We start from the raw sequence: 17,819 nt of genomic DNA, 5'->3' as shown, positions 1-17,819 counted from the left end.
GAAGGAATACTGAGAAGAAAAACACATTCACATGAAAATGATTCAAACTGTTATTCTAATCCCTTAGAACTGCCCAATAACTTTACATTACAAATTGTTTCTGTTCCTAAAAGTAATGTAAAGTTTTTGGGCAGTAGTAAGGAATTAGAATAACATTGTGAATTGTAGTCAGGTCTGCCCTATCATTACTCATAGTTGGTATTTCTTCTGGACAAGGATATCTGAAATTGCCTGTCCATCTTCACTTTGCCATTTAGGGAAACAATTTCATTCAAGTTTTCTTGCAGCCTCTTCCGCCAACAATCAAAATCCTACAGTGGGTGCATATACACTGGTGAGAGAAACAGCATCTGAAAATGTATTAAATTCACCATCTAGACTGTAATATTAGACACACTTAAGAACCCAACTAACAGAACGATAGCAGCAATTATTATAACTCAAGCGTGCATCTGCAATGCACGCAAGACAGGGAGAGGGTTTCGTAAATTGTCCCTGTTCCTAAAAGTAATGTAACGTTTTTGGGAAGTTGTAAGTAGAGTAACAGTTGGAAGTGTTTCATGTATTTGGATTTGTGGAGGTATGCACGTTTCACAACTGCAAAAATCTGGTTGCGATAATACATAAGTACCACCGCTCCTGTCTGACACAGTTATGTCACAGATGTTAGCAGATTCAAACCCCTGCATTTTATAATACACACTCTACAGAGCTGTGTATTGACTGCATCTGCCACAATATATAGCAATGGATCTTGTCGCAAATAATATGTGCAATAATAAGGGACACTCGAGGATAATGTACACAATATGATTTGGGCAGAATGTTGACCGGGAAGTAACTGTGTTAATGTTCACACATCTATGTGCTTTGCAGTATCAATGCTGATTGGCCAAGAAAGCTGTTCATTTTTGTCCAAGAACGTTTTCCCAGAATTGAAATGAACTACATCTGTGTAGATATGCTATATAACTCGTTAATGAATGCATGTGATGCAGGGTCACTCACATTGCTACAGTCACAGAACGGCTGTTTCACTAGCAGAATATTGCAAAATGATTTTGTATTTTTCTCCACAGTAAAAATTGAGAATAACTTCATGCAGTGTTTGTGTAATGTCAGTACATTAATAGAATGTTACCTTTAGATGGAATGGAATTGAACAGCAAGCTATGTAAATCTGACTTCCAGCATCTGTAAGAATCACATGACCACAGTGGAAGTCTTAACAAAGCTTTGAGACTTCACCTATGTGAAGTCATTCCATTATATGATTGTGTTGCAATTTTTTATGAGGTAAAAGGGCTGGGGAGGTTTCTCCCACATAACTGTGCACATTGTAACACTTGTGGATGTCATTCATGAAAACAGCATTAGGACATGCAGTTCTTACAGTCAGACAGTTTGGGTTTTGAACACTTGACTTATGTGGTGACAGAAGCTACATGATATTGGGGAAGAATGAACATGCCATGGTGCCACTAATGCTACAATTATGAGATATTTTGGTCTTTGAAGCTGTGACGTCATGTTATTGCTGGAAGGAATGTGTGTTTCTGTAATTTCTTTAAAAGTGTGTTGCTATGCTATGCTTGTTTGAACTGAGTTGAACTTAGGTGGGCTACCAGCCACAACTCTGAGCAGCGATTCCAGATAACTAGAGGCCACTGAGCTTCCCCAAAACCATACGTTGTCTTTTTTTTCTTTTCTTTCTTTTTTTTTTTTTTTGCTTCATTATACTATTTTCTGCACTTTTTATTGTGTTCTGCTTATTTAATACTGTATTTTAATATTGTAAGCTAAACTGCACTGTTAGTACTACATTTGTCTGCCTTACTCTGCCTAAGTCATATTTTGTTGCTGTTTTCACTGTTTGCAAAGCATTGTTTTGCTATTTTCACTGAATGCAAAGTAATTGTTGCAATGTTTCACTATTTGCTAAGCATCTGTTCTGTTTTCCTGCCAAGCAGTGTTTTAAATAACTGATGTGTTTGCTGTTTAAAATGTTCTTTAGTGTTTCCTTGTTGTTTTTCTGCTATTTAAAACATTTTTTAGTGTCTCACTGCTGTTTTTCTGCTGTTTAAATAATTTTTAACATTTCCTGACTAAATTAGTGTAGCTAGCAGCTGTAGAATAGTCCAGATACAGGTTTGCTGCATCTGGGTCTGTTTGTAGTGGCTGTTGTACTCTGAACACAATTTCCAAACCATCTTTGATTAGAAGGGGCCCTTCTGCACCCTTGTGAGAGAAGTGTGTTAATTGGAACCTGTCTGGTGAAGGGTGATTGGTCTAGTGCTTGGAGTATGCACCCTTCTTGGTTCTTTTAAACTTTAAAAGTTTTTTAGCTTCTGGTAATTTAAACCCCATGTTTTAGCATTGTGCAGTTGTGTGCCGTAGCCAGACAGGATCAACATTTTTTTTCATTGGATATAGCTGTAGTGCATTAGTGTAGTACTCATCATTAGTACATCTCTGGTCTAAAAAGTATTGCTAGTGAGCTGTGACCTATTAACCCACCAGCCAAAAAAACCATCAGAAACACCCGTCTACAGAGAACCTCCTAGATCAATCCTGAAAGCACCCCATTGTGATAACAGTTGTCCAAACCTAGCATTATGGACAGTTGGACTACCCCTGTTTCTCTTCTGAGGCAGTGTAGCAACTGCCTCATATACACAGACAACCCTCTAGTAATACATCTCTCACACTCTGTACTAGACAGAGTTATCTACACAAAGAATCTTGAATCCCTGCTCTCTAGTACCCGAACCAGTAACACAGTAGAGGTTGTCAACTCACCCACCACTTCTCATGTACATAGTACCACTACTCATACACACAGTACACATCTGAAACATAAATCAACTTATGTGGAGGTTCTCTCAAAAAACTTAGTGAAATATCAGAGATCTCCAAAACACATTGCTGCTATAACTAACACAGTTCCTGTAGCACCCAAGACGCACAACAATAGCAGTGTCTCACCTTCCAAGCCCTTAAGGGATCATGCTCATACACCAAATTTCATTGGAGACTCCATAGTGAGACACATGGATGTCCCACTCACCAGGTCAGATAGGGAGAAACTCATGGTCAGCTGCCTATCCGGTGCTAGGACTCATTAGATCACACATGCACTCAAGTCTTTCGGCACCAACTACCATTATGACTGTGTCATAGCTCATGTTAGAGTGAACGACCTGAGATGTACCTCACTGGAATTTATGAAGAGAGACATGATTGAGCTCTCTGCATATGTGTCCCAGGCAATGTGACAAATAACATTCTGACACCCCTCTGTAAAAGTGCATGTCAACTGAATTTGAACCTTGCATCAGCTGTTTGTGTTCTTTAAGATCATTGTACTTGCACCTTGTAGTAAAGGGAAAGCTACCTGACAGTGTTATTTATTCACTGAGTATTATCCAAAGTGTTAACCACCGCACACCAGTGCCACACTTGCTTGTGCTACAGAAGCAGCCTACATTACATTTTCACTTTTTTCCTTAGTAAACTGTATTTGCACATTGCCAAGAGGAGCACAAATGCAAAAGAGTTTAGAAAGAAAATGGCAGAGAAAAAAGCTGACATAAAAATGAATTCAGTTAATGGGTATACTATGAACAGAGCAGGAAATTCATTACAGTGACAGTCATCATTCTCGTATCTCTTTACAATGTCAGGAATGTAATTTCTGGATCTAATTATCAAAATTGTAGTTGAGGCCATATAATGTGAAACTGAATACACAGTTCACTTGCTGTTAGCAGTACTGAGAATAATTGAGTTTTACACAAGACCTGTGATCTAACAAAATGTGTGTAAATATGCATTCAGAGCCCCTCTGTAAAATTATCAGTTAACTGTATTCAAACCCTGCATCACTTTTTATTTCTCTAAATTCCCTTCACTTTATCTTGTGCCACAGGGCTAGTTAGCTGAGAGTTGGAATTTATTCACTAACTACTATCCAAAGTGCTGATGTCAGTGCACTAAGACCAGGCTTGTTGGCACTACAGAAGGCAGCTCAAATTAAAATTTTGACTTTTTTTCCTTAGGAAGTGAACTGTGTGTATGTGTTGCCAACCAGATTGCTAATGCATAAGGTATTAGGGGAAAACAAAAATAAAATGGAGCAAATTAACACATTGACTGGAGGTTTACTGTCACATTGACGAAGTTCAAGGTATTGGGATGCACATGTATATTAAAACAAACCAAAAAAGGATAGACTCCACAACCATGAATTCTAGTGTGAAGTCTATGTTCTGTATGGAGATCCCACTTCAGTGGGGATCGGGAAATGTACCCATTTCCTCACTGTAGTGTGATCTCAGAGTTTGTATATATAATTAGGGGGTGTGGGGGGCACAGCGCACAACATGGGGGGGTGCGGGGGGATTGCCCCTCTGCAAAACATTAGTTGTACATGTCTGGCCGGTAAGGTATGCTGGGTAATGTCGACTGTCGGAAATGGACTTGTTGACATTTATGGTTTTGTCCTTGTGCCTTTCTGATGTGGGTAATTTCAAGCTTATTTGTTGAGTAAGTTTTTACTCAATGGAATACCTTTCCAGGTTCTGATAGTAAACCTGAGTGGATATATGACTCATTCATCCTTTGCACATCTCCTTGTATCATAGTTAGTAGTCTTTGGGTAAGACGCAAACAATTTTATGTAATGGCAATTGCTCAAAAAGGGGAAACACAAAAAGACAGGAGGTTTTTATTGCCACAGTACATTCAATTACGTATGGCATCAATGTTTACAATATATTTTGTAAGTGTCATTATGACATCTTGACATATGGTTAATTTTGCCATATGACATTTATCCACATTATTCATGTTTAGTACTTTGTGTTACTCCACTCTAAAATAATATTTTACAATATCCGTAGCACATATTAGTAATAAGAAGAGGCAAGTTTACAGCAAAAACACCTGTGTACCATACATTTGGATAGACTACAGGTAGGATTTTTAGCATGTACAAAGACATCAGCCTGTTCATTTCATATCCAACATTGGGTGTCAGTTTTTCTGAATCCTGTCAAAAACATTTCTGCAAACTGGATTTGAACCCTGCATTACCTGTCTCATTTTTTTTACTCTCACCCCACGTATGCATTGTGCCACAGAGTTGCTTACTTAACAGGTGGAATTATTTCACTTAGTACTATCCAGAGTACTGAAGTCTGCATACTGGCAGCAGGCTTATTTGTGCTACAGAAGGCATCCAAAATTACATTTTTCACGTTTTTCCTTAAGAAGTTAACTGTAATTCACTGCTAGGGACCACTGCCAGTCCAGAGTGTGCAATGTTAAAGTGAATGCATATGATGAAGAGAAAAGAAAAAAATCCTGAAATACTTGAAATGTTATGAAACAAGTAGTTAAAAGGTAAAGTTTTGATATTTCTTAACTTTGTTGTCCTTTAACAGTAACATATTCTCCTTAAACATAATTTATGTTTACACAAACATCACCATCCCTAACTGGAATCCCAGTAAAGCAGGCATTTCCAAGACACACCTAAGATTCTTATCAGTGTGTGTCTCCCACACATACTTGTACTGTGAAGATAAAAATAAGGTTATATATACTCAAGATATATATGTCAATTGACATTACAGGTACACCAGAACCAAGTTCTGAATGTTGTCTTGTATAATTTACAGTTAGATGTGGGGATAGCTGTGATGCAGGCAACTTTCCTCTCACAATGTAAAATAAAAAAAAAATGCAACACTGCTGATCTTTCCTCTCTATTTTGACAACTTCATTCACTTATCTCTGCTTTCTAACAACACTGTTGTGTCCTTTTTCTTGTAATACATTTGTGAGTAATATACTTCCTTAGAATTGTACTCAGAGGCAGAAACTATTATCATAAACAATTCACATAAATGTTAGGAATGTCAGTCTCCTAAGTCAGTCAATATAGTCACAAACTTTCTTAAAAGTCCCTTCTCCCTGATGCACTCTAAGTAAATATACATCAAAGGGGATTGACTGTGAAAACCTTGATTATTCCTGCAGTCAGAGTAATCATTCACATTTGCAAGCACTTGGCAAGTAACACTTCTTAGTGCTCATACTTGCAGAGGTAGGGCAGGTGCATGCAATAGTGTAGATCCTTACATCATGTTTGCGTTTCCTGCACTTAGTCCAGATTTTGGAGTTCAAGAATGCTAATGAGTTAACAACTCATTTTCATTTTCACAGTGTTCACAGGGCTGAATGTAGGCAAGGAAATTGTGTTGCATAAGAGAGTTTGTTTGGATCTAGAGAGCTGCACGCTGCTATTTGTTTGCAAAAACGATTTCTAATGTCACAATTAACTTTATGCCAATTTTTTTTTTTATTGTTACAAAATGCTGTATTTCAACCTAACTAATGGATTACATTAACAATACACTCACTACTTTAATGTCTGCACTGTTGTGCCTCATGCTGGTGGCAATAGACATGTATGTCCATTATTTTTTCCATTGCGGATGTTTGTAAAGAATGCAATGTGATATGACGGAAAATTTTCAATGCTCATCTGCTCAGTTATTGTAGAAGAGTTTGATATTGCTTACTAGCAAGGTCAGGGATTTGATGTTTGTAGACCATCAAATTTGTTAAGCCTATGATGCATAACTGGCCACCCTCCACTCAAGTGGACATCCAAGAGCAGTATTAGCCATTTGTAATGGAATAGTGTACATCACTTTGGTTAATGCTACAACATACTGTTCAACTGCACCTGTTGTCCTCCTTGCATAATATGTACACTTGGTTTTCAATTCCTTTCCTGTGGTGGTGTGGTTCTGTATTTACTTCTGTGTACTAATATGAAGCTTTAATTTTTTAATTATTTTGTACATGATGGATGCATACATTCATACATATTTGCTTTGTTTTTTAACAATTAATACAGTGCTATGATGCCCAAGAAATTTGCACACAGTAAAATTACATATGGTACTGCAGAGAATGAAGTTATCATCCAGGCACTAAGTTGACATTGTTGCCTCTGAGAAAGAGGCAGAGGTGCCAAGTACTCCTGCAACTGTATCCCAGGTCAGACAGTCAACTATTTAAATAGTGTAGGAGGGCTTGCCCTTGCATATAAGAAAATCTGACATAGGGCCAGTGACATAATAATGTACATGATTTGTAAGGCATGTGAAATTGGCCAAAAACATATGGCTGTGTGTGCGTGTGTGTGTCTGGCTGTGTGTGTGGGGCTGCTAACCACCACCAGTGACTGAAACAGAAGCGTTCCTGTCATCTTTCAGAGATCACCATCACCTCAGCAGAGAGTTTACACTGATTCATTGATGCTGGTTCTGACATGGAGGACGCCAGTGTGTATACTGCAGAACTTCTAAATATGCAATGCAGTTCAATAATTCACACTTACTTCTTTGGTGTTAGACTTGCCCTCATGTAGCCCTGTCCATCATCACCAACCTTTGCCAGTGATAATGACTATGCCATGCTCTTTGCATATTTTTAATCCGCTTACATTTGCATATATTTGTGGGAAAGTCAAATGCTCGCTACACATTATGCAAAGTCCATAGCTGGTTATTGCAGACATCACTCGTACAGTATTTCTGACATTACTGTACACATGACAGATGCCTCATTTTACGGATATCTGAATTGCACCTCAGATGAGGGTGGAAAAAGTTGCATATTTCCTATATTGCTTCCCTATCTAACCAGTATTGCTCTACTGTTTTCTATTTCATAGGTTCAGAGTTGAGTACTAGGCTAATGGCCCTGGCGCCTTTACAACACTAGCCATAGGATTACCCTGGCATAGTGCCACCCGACCTTAGCTCCCAGTGCCTCTGTCGAGTAGAGCCACTGGTGTTATCCCCGGGGTGAATTTTCCATTTCCCATCCACTTATCAAGATTCCTCTTGAAGAGGGTCAGTGAGGTGTTCTGCTTGACATGTATGGGAAGTCTGTTCCATAGCATGGGCAGCCTCTGGGTTATGAACCTGTCCCTCCAGCATGTTCTGTTGATTGTGGTAATGAGATTGAGGTCTCTGGAGCTTGTGGTGCAGAGGGATTGGGATTTCTTTAGATGTAGCATTTCTAACAGAGCTGGGTCAGACATGGCTTTGTAAGTCAAGCAGAGATCGCCTCTAAGTAGGTGATATGAGACCGAGAATAGTTGGAGTTTTTTGAGTTTGTACATATAGGTCAAGTAGGATCCTCTTTGTGAGGTACTTTTGTGGCATCTCCAGTTGTTGCAGGTGTCTCGTGAGGTACATGCCAAATGGGGCATTGTACTCTGACTGGCCTAATGAGGGAAGAGTAGAGGAAGACAATGACCTCTTTCTTCCTGGATGCAAAACCCTTAGTAATGAGATGTGTCACATAGAAGGATTTTCTGACCACAGTGGCAATGTGGTGATCAAAAGAGAGGTTGCTGTTAACCTGTGTTCCCAGATCTCTTATAACGTCTTCTGTGTTCAGTGGACTACCATCAGTGTGGTAATTCATGGGAACTAAGATTTTTCAAAAGGGGATAACAACACATTTTTTGGCATTGATCTTAAGGCCAGTCGTTGGTCATAGTGAGGCCATTCTGTAGGATGTCAACATCACTTGGGGAGTTAATAATAGCTCCCAACTTAGCCTGGACTTCAGAGAAGTTGATGCCAAACAGGAGAGGAACCAGGACCGAACCCTGTGGGACCCCACTCCTGACTAATCGGCAGTCTGACTTGGAGTCAGCTACTTTCACACTGTGGGTTCTGTGAGCCAGTTTGCAACCCGCCTAGTGATATAGGGGTTGATGCCAACCTTAGTGAGTTTTTCTATGATTTCTGAGTGGGGAATGGTATCAAAAGCTTTGGCCAGATCAAGGTAGGCTGTATGAACCACCTTGCCTTCATACACAGCTCTAGTGGCTGACTCAAAGAAGTTGAATAAGTTGAGCAGGCATGATATACCCTTCACAAAACCAAACTGTGTGGGATCCAGAGTTTGGAGATTCCCTATGTCCTTGTTTATTAGGTCCATGATGATGCATTCCATAGCTTTGCATATCAGACTCGTCAGGCTAATGGGGCGATAGTTCCCGGGGCCTGTAGTCGCACCTCCTTTAGGGTTAAGGATGACTGTAACAGTGCGCCATTCACCAGGGACAAAACCTTTGGTGAGGCTGTGATTGAACAGGGCACACAGGTGAGATGCCAGTTCACTCTGTAGTTCATGTAGAACACAACCAGGGATATTGTCAGGTCCCATAGAAGCTGTATTCTTGGCATTGGACAGTGCTGTTTTAACCTGTGCAGCAGTAATACTGGGTGCTTGGCAATCTACTGGTATTGTGATTGGTCCTTTGCGGGGTAAAGTTGGCAATGAATTTATCAGCCAGTATACTGGCAATATATGTTGGCTTGGTATAGGAGGTACCATTGTGCAGTAGCTCAGAGCAATTCTGGGTATTGCCGTGGAGAGTCTTTACATAACTATAGAAGGCTTTATGGTTGCCTTTGCTATCTGCTGCAATTCTGTTTTCATACCTAGCTTTAGAGGATTTGATGAGGGATCTCAACTTTTTGTTGAGGCAGATAAGGGAGTTTTTCCAGTCTTGGGACTTCACCTTATTCAGCATCAGTCCATAAGTCAAATAAGAGGGTATACAAATTAAATAAGAGGGTATACAAATGCTTTTTCTTGCCAGAGATCTGGCAGCAACAGCAACTTGAGGTAAAGTCTGTTTCATATGCAGGTTAATGATGGCAACAAACAACCCGTGACTTTTTTTCTCTTAAGTATAATCATGGCTGTAATCCATGTGTATATATTGTGTGTATATTACTTTATATCTTCCCGAATAGCTCTGCTATATTGGATTGGCTAATTAACATGTAATTTTGCTGCTTATGCTGTCATTTGCACATTTATCCTTGTTCTGCAGCTCTGCACTAAGTGTAGAGCCATTTAATGAATACAAAATATCACACTATGGTGTGTGCAGTGCATCACATCATGTACATGATGAGTAGTGTAGTTAATGAAACCAGCTCACTGTTGAAGATTTCATGTTATTTTACACTAATTACACAGGCTGCACAATATTACTGCATTCATGACGTAACTTATGTAGTGCACAGCTTGGTTCTACTTTTTCTTTCAGATTACCATTTTCATCAACACATTGAAGTACTACTTATGTTTTTCAAATAGTTCCCCCATAGAAGATTGTCTCTTAAAGAAGAAAAGTTGATTGGGTTATATATTACTTGTCTTACACATTGTTTTATTAGGGTTGTGGACAGAAATAGTCTGATACCAAAATCTGATTTTTTTTTTTTCATTTCCTGGTGTTTTTTTCTTATGGGTAGTAGGGGAAGAGTCAGGGAGCAGAGTACTTGATGACCAGCACGCAGTAGGTGGGGGAAGAAAAAAGCTAAGGCATTTAATTTGTTATGCCTTTATCATTTCTAATCTTTTATCCTTGTAACTAGATGCCCTTTTGTGAGACGTCATGGAAACTGCTATTGAATGCCACTATTTCCCAAATGACTGATTTGCCTTCATTGGATAAGCAGTATGCATTGGCTGCAAAAGTCACAAGGCAAAACTGCACTATGTGAATTGGGGACATTTCCTTATCCCTGAGATACAGACTATCGACTTGATTATGTTAGGGACTGGGGTACAGAGAAATCTTCTTGTACATTAAAGTAACTTGGAATTCTGCTTTGAATTCCATTTTTCATGTTGAAGTACAATTCTGAATTTCATTTCTCGTGCCCATACCATGAAGCCCATTTGATGCTTCCTGGACTGTGTTGTCACAAACTGGCTCTGGGCAATAGTTGTTTTCTGTCGTGAATTTGTTTTCCATTTTAACTTACAATCATTTCTTTATAACTAATGTGTGAAATGCCTTGAAATATCACAATTTGTATGGTATCAGTTGAACATTATTCCACACAGCATTGAAAAGTGAGAGAACTTGACACTGGTTTTGAGTAAGTGAGATGACGTTTCTTGGTCAGTGCTACTTTTTGTAGAATTTGAGCTTTATCCTGTTTTACTTGAGACACTTTACTGGACATTTGCAGAACCTGAATGTTTTCACAATGAGTTAATGGAAGAAAATGTACTGACTTGTACTTTTGCTTTCTGCAACCCATATTATAATAAGTCCGAACATGCAACTGGCTAATTCTGACAAGACGAACTTGACAAAGTTGTGAGCTTTCCAGTTATGTATTTTCTACTGTTAAGCTCAAGACCAAGATAAATTCTGTCTTAAGCTAAAAATTCCATGATAGTTTAGAGGTGCATATTACAAACTAAATGTATTCCTGCCCGTATGGATTAGTCATAATTAAACAAAATTAAAAAAAATGAAGATTAAGAAAGGCAAGATGGCAAGCTTAAGTGTGCCACTTCAGCAGGAATAAAACTAAGATCTAATTTTTGTGGAGAAGTGCGCGTCTGCGGATTATTTTTCTCTTTGTTGTCCCTTCTATCATGACTGTCAATTGCTCAGGTGGGCACTTGGCATTGATAGAGCTTGTTACCTTTTTGACGTGTGTGTGTGTGTGTGTGTGTGTGTGTGTGTGTGTGTGTGTGTGTGTGTGTGTGTGTGTGTACACACACACACACATATATATATATATATATATATATATATATATATATATATATATTTGTTTTTTTACCACAAAGTCTTTAGCTTATACTCCTGTGGGAGTATAGATCTGTCATCAGCTAAAAAAAAAAAAAAAAGTCACTGTGCTCATTATTTAATGGTAATCATTATTTACTAGTAAGTACTGCTTTTACATGCTTGATTTTATTTATCCTCTTTCTGATACAACAGTATGTAATCATTTCTTTCTGCTGCTGTTTATTTTTTTGCAGGTTTCAGATGTCAAAAATAAACTAAAGAAAGCAAAGAAGTTTTGGTCTACCCTTCCCACCAGTATCTGCAGTGACGAGAAAATGTCAGCGGGAAGTACTGCTGAGGATGACTGCTGGAACGGCAAGTCTAAGAGCAGGTTGGCATCAACAACAAAGTCTTCTGCATCTCCTCACTAAATAACTGCAAAAGAAAAAAAAAATCTAGTAAAGACATTTTTCTACAGTAAAATTTTAGTAAGATCTTTTGGCGGCAGTAAAAATAGCTTTTGCTTAGCAGAAAGCCAAAACTTCAGTGTTACAGTACGTGTCATTTGGAGGGTACAGTACATGTCATGTGGGGTATTTCACTAAGTTAAAACAGAAATGCATTGTGCAGTGCAGTACAACTATAGAACATAAGCAGCCTTAAGTACAGAAACGTGTTTTCTTGTATGACTTTTTAACTGTTAATTGAAGATGACCCGTAGGAATGAGATGGTGAGGTGAAAGAGAGGTAGTAGGCAGTACATTTAATTTTGAGAGTGAGGCTTTGTTTTTTTTGTTTTTTTGCTGGGGGGTGATGAGGAAGGCTGTCATGGTACTGAAATACCATTGCTGTTCTCTTATCCAAGTATGCATGCTTGGTTTCCCTGTATATTATATGTTACAGGACCAGAGACTGATGCCTCTAACTGTGATGTGTGCTGCATTTCTTGACCTGGGCCTTTATTCAGGAGCTTCTCATGTGACAGAGTATTATATGGGAGTCATGCTGATAAAATATGGTTCAAGGCTGAGCAGACTCTCCTTATTACTAGGTGAAAGAAAGTTAAACATTGTTGATTTGAGATACTTCTAACATGTAACTTGAATATTGGAACAGGTTTGCAGTGATGCAGTTCATCAGATCAGGCTTGGGAACTTGTTACCCTAACAGAGTGACAATAGGTTCATAAGCACCATATGAAGGGCTAGACATCCCATGTCCTTGCAGAAAAGTAGAACTGATGCACAACATGATGCATTCATGGGTGAAAAGAACTGTTTGTAGCTGATGTCTGATTAGAACATGATCATAAAACTACTGCACTTCTAAGTTGATTTATGACTTGTTCTGCAACGTGATGACCCTTACTGAAGAGAAAGAAGAGATCATACTTGGAAGTGCTATATTAAGAGTAGAAAACACATGAATATAATTGAAGTAATCATTATTACACTTACATTTAGATATCTCGAAGCAGTGACTGGCAATGGTCTTACTAATCAAATCAACAATCCAGATGTGGAAGTTGACATTACTAAACCAGACTTAATAATTCGCCGACAGATCATGATTCTCCGTGAGATGAAAATGAGAATGAAAAGTGCATACAATGGAAATGACATTACATTTGTGGACATTGGTAAGTAAGCACATTTTCTTAACTAGGCCATGGTTTCTGTCTCATTAATTTTTCTTTTTATTATATGCTACAGAAAAAGGATATGTTGTGTTTAGACACTGAGCGTATGATATTGTATTATCAGCTCGATATTTTTAGTAATCACTCTATCCTGTTCAAGGTTGTGGGTAGCCAGAAACTATTCCAGCAAGAAGTGGACATATGACGCACAGTCATTCAGGAAGGGATACCAGACCATTGCAAGATGCATAAACACATTCGCACTTCATACACAAGAGTAATTTAGAGGTTCAGTGAATCATAGGCTTGCATGGCTGTTGGAGGAAATAAGGGATCCCAGAGTAAAAACCCACATGGACCCAGAGAAGACATGCACAAAAGGAACTGTGGCTGGGAATTGTACCGTAGAACCAAGTACTATGAATCAACAGCATTAACTGTGGCACCCCTGTGCTAGTAATTATATTGGGTAATTTAAACATAATTTAAAGACTGGTATTGTTATGCTCCTTGTGGGGATACACAGTTTAAGGAGTCTTAATGATTTTGTCTTGTAATCCTGTTTCTAGAGTTAATTCAAGCAGACATGATTGATAAAAATCTGCTGTTTGCGCCAGCACAATTCATTATTAATTTTTCTCATATGTAAGTACTATATTAGCTGTTTTTGCAGGCCATTTTAAGCCTCACCAATTTCCCTTTTGGTGCTGGAATTAACCTTTCTCATTTTGTGTCAGATTGGCCTTACCCATCCCATAGTTCATATTTAATTATTACCTCTAATTCTTCTTATAACATATTGTTCAGCAGTTCAGCTGTTGCTCTTAAAAATGACTCCCCCTGTTTGCCATCATGGTTATTGGAAGTCAAATTAAAATGCATATAAATTATTTTGGTCAGTAAATGAGTGAGCTGGCAATAACTTGATACACTTTCTTCACCTTCATGAAGTGCATGCAATCTGCAGTCACTGCATATTAAAATGATCTAAACAATGTTATATTTACAGATATCTTGATTGATGATATGACTGTTTACTGGTCAAACACGCTAACTTGTCTGTATTTCAAATTACTTGTAAATTAAAGCTGACATTTACAAAGAAGTAGTAAAGGATATGAGGCATTTTTGTTTAGTAGCCTTTTTAGACAAATACAATGATGGAGACAACACGTTTTTGTATTGTGTCAGTTTATGTGAAGTTGCAGCACTGTGTTGCAAGCTACAGTAAACCAAATTTGTTCTGCAAATCAAATGGTAAAGATATTTAATAAAGTCAGGCTATTCTGTACTAATATGTAGCTAAAGGCCAATCCTTTGAGGAAAATTTGAGCTGGTGTCCTAAGTGGTAGCTGTGTCTCCTTATCCTGTCTGTATGCAAGTCCATCGACTAGCTCATTTGGGAATGATGGTCTAAAGTATCATCGTTATGCTACTGATACTCAGAATTACTTCACCTTTTTTCTACTGCAGACTCTATAGTTGAAAGCTAGGTGAGCAGACTACTGAGAAGTCCAGAGAAGAGCCACCAGAAGCACTTGCAGGATAGGTGGGAAATGACAGAGATTATAGGAGCTGCAGATGAAATTACTGGTCTAAGGAAAAATTGTGTTAAACTGAGATATAGTATTTGAAATGTCTTCCTGACATGGGAAGGGTCATTAGATTGCCCAGTAAGTAACTACACAATATATAAAGTGGTGAATCAGTAAAATGTATAAGGTGTGTGAAGGAGAAAGTGTACAATATTTGAAATGATGGTTTGGAGACCTCTGAGTATCTAGATACATAGTGGGCAAATGCTCCCCACTTAAATTGGGGGATTCTCCATAATGCAGAAAACTCCACATTTGTGTTTAATTCATTCAAGCCTTTTGCACATTTTTGTACATTTCCAGTGCACAAACATTGCTCCTTATTGTGTCCAGACTTTTTGTTTTGGATCTGGCTGATTTAACTAAGCAACTTTATTAGGCAGTATTAGAAAGTGAAAAGTGTTAACAAAATTACACTAATATGGATAATCTAGTATGTCCCACAGTGAAGAAATGAATCATTCTTTGCAATTTGGTATTCATATTTATAGTTCATATTTTCATAACTGAGAGCCCTCCATGTTTACTTAGGAATATGGCGTGTGATGCCGTGGTGGGAGACAGTTTAATTGCTAATGTCCATTTATGTAAACTATACTGAAATATTGCTAGTTAGTAATTATGAAATGTAAACAATATTTCATTATGTACTTAACCCTTCAAAAAATAAGTGACTTTCAAAATGTTGAATGACATCAGGTGAAGCCTTAGATGTTGTTGAAGAAAGTTTTCTTTGATATATGCACTGTAAATTGCACATATTGAGAGATATCCAATATTTGTTTTGCTAATTATACAATTAAACATGTTCTCATGTTTCTGTAAACATCTCAATAAACATGCACTCATACAGGAATTTCTTGTGATGTGAAGGCTTATATCAGTTTAACAAAATTTTCTAATATATGCCTGGGATGTACAGTTTCCAAGATCTGAGAATTTGTTTGTGAAAGTTTAGCAAAAATTACAATTTGGTGTTCACGTGCATTATAATACAGTATTTATAGAACGAGTGAATGCATTGACTTATCACTTTAAAGAATACTTCTTACTGACAGCATTGCTATTTGTGCAGTTTAATAGCTCTTATTGTTTACAAAAATATTAATATTTATCTGTGTTATGCTTTTTAAGTTTATTTTTCAGAATATGCTCTGGAATGCATGCTTGTGTGTAGGTTACTAACGGTGTGACATTCCACACCACATAGGTGTTAATGCGTTAGGCTTTGCATGTAAAAGCTGGCACATTATAAACTTTGTTTAGAAAGCACAACTTTGTGCTACTTCTTATTGGTTTGTAATGCAGCTTTTTTTTCTGAAGTACACCTGCTGCTGTCATCCATTGGGCCCAAAGAGTAGTATTCACAGTTGTACCAAGCTTTGCTTTTGTACACTGCTGCCCTTGACAAGCATTTGTGTACATGTGCAAGTATGTTAAAGTAGTAAGTGTGTTCTACAGCTTCTAATATTGGATAGTGTCAGTGCTGTATACTGCAGGAGGTGTAGTATTAAGGTAATGTGTACAACAGGGGATAGAGTAATGAGGTGATGTTTATTATAGGAATTATGCCAGGGTGCTCTATGATACCACAGGTATAGTGTCAGCAAATCTATACATTATGATTTATTGTTTCACAGCTGACTTAGTCTTGTCTAGAAAATACATTTCCATATCTGGCTATTCAGCTACTGTTTTCCTAGGGGTGAAGTGCTACCTATGACTTTTATTCAGTTGCTTTAATTTGCATAAACCATCACCTAAAAGACTTTTATAGATTTTATAGGTATTCCAAGCCCACTATGGCTCATGGTCATCCATGCATTGCCAGTATGTTTCCTCATGTCCACCATATTTCTGCAGAAGGGTCAGGCCATTCAGTCTCTGAGTTAAGTTTGTGGCCACCCATCTAATCGTGTAGGTTATGTTTAAAGGCAGATAGTGAGTCACACTCTTTAATGGGCAGGGAAGTTCATTTAGAGGTTTGATGGATGTTGGGTTGTAAACCTATCACTTCACCATGGTTTATTTATCTGTTGGTGGAGAAATAGTTCCCTTATTCTAGTACCATGGAGTAGTGGAGTTGTGGAGGACTTCTATTACAACTGGGTCTCTAGTGGAAATTGTTAAGTAAGGCAGAGAGCTCCCCTTCAAAACTCTCTCAAACACTAAATAAAATGATAGAGCTTCCAGCAACTCAGGGACATTATGCTTGTTATCTTTTTGGTTAAGAACCTTTGTGTTTGTCTTAACTGTTTGATGCATGTTTAGTGAGATACATCCCAAAGGGGGAGTTATACTAGCTAGTTAGTCTGATCAGTGCAAATTATAGCCGAGTGATTACCTCTTTAGACTTTTACTTACCATACTGCTTTGGCGATTAGAGGTGCTAAATAAAAAAAAAAGATTTCCTTATGACTATTGTCACATGATGATAAAAGAGACAGAGTTATCAACCCAAGTTTCTAGGCCACAGACTACATTTTCATTTTGTAATGTTCTATTGTACCTACACAGTATGGTGATGGGGAGGGTCTGTCTGTCCAAAGTGAAGATACCGCACCATTTGACTGTCAAATTTCTTTAGATTTCAAGCCTCATTCTGTGAATTTGTTGCTGTGTATTGTTCTTGTTCCCAAATATTTCTTTGAAGAATTGCACTGTTAGTCATATGACTTTAATAATAACTGTCTCATGTAGAATGTTCATAACTGAAAGTAATTGGTGATTGTGATTGTTGGCACCATTAGTTTTGTAATTGCCAGGTGATATAGAACTAAGTTATTGTATTATCTTTTATTGTTTATAAACAATATGTTCCAATAGTTAGGTTTACCATTTCCTGCATGTAGTCCAGTATCATGTCCAGAAGGAACTGCTCTGCTTTCATTTTTTTCCTTTTGAACATCTGTCACAGACAAAAAAATGAATGTGGCACAAG

General features: G+C 37.9%; 1 protein-coding gene across 2 annotated transcripts in view; it reads left to right on the top strand.

Moving 5' to 3' along the window:
* Window positions 1-17,819, top strand: part of GPC4 (glypican 4) — a 1,151,560-nt gene that overhangs the window by 1,076,794 nt on the left and 56,947 nt on the right. For both annotated transcript variants that reach the window (XM_044057505.1, XM_044057506.1), the window contains exons 7-8: window positions 11,899-12,035; window positions 13,108-13,283. In XM_044057505.1, the coding sequence (XP_043913440.1) occupies window positions 11,899-12,035; window positions 13,108-13,283 (313 nt within the window). The remainder of the gene's footprint in view (window positions 1-11,898; window positions 12,036-13,107; window positions 13,284-17,819) is intronic.

This window comes from Protopterus annectens, chromosome 15.part0, assembly GCF_019279795.1.
Source record: "Protopterus annectens isolate FY-2018-M chromosome 15.part0, PAN1.0, whole genome shotgun sequence".
Classification (NCBI taxonomy): domain Eukaryota; kingdom Metazoa; phylum Chordata; order Ceratodontiformes; family Protopteridae; genus Protopterus; species Protopterus annectens.
Note: the sequence above shows the minus strand (reverse complement) of the source record. Positions and strands in the feature narration are given on the sequence as shown.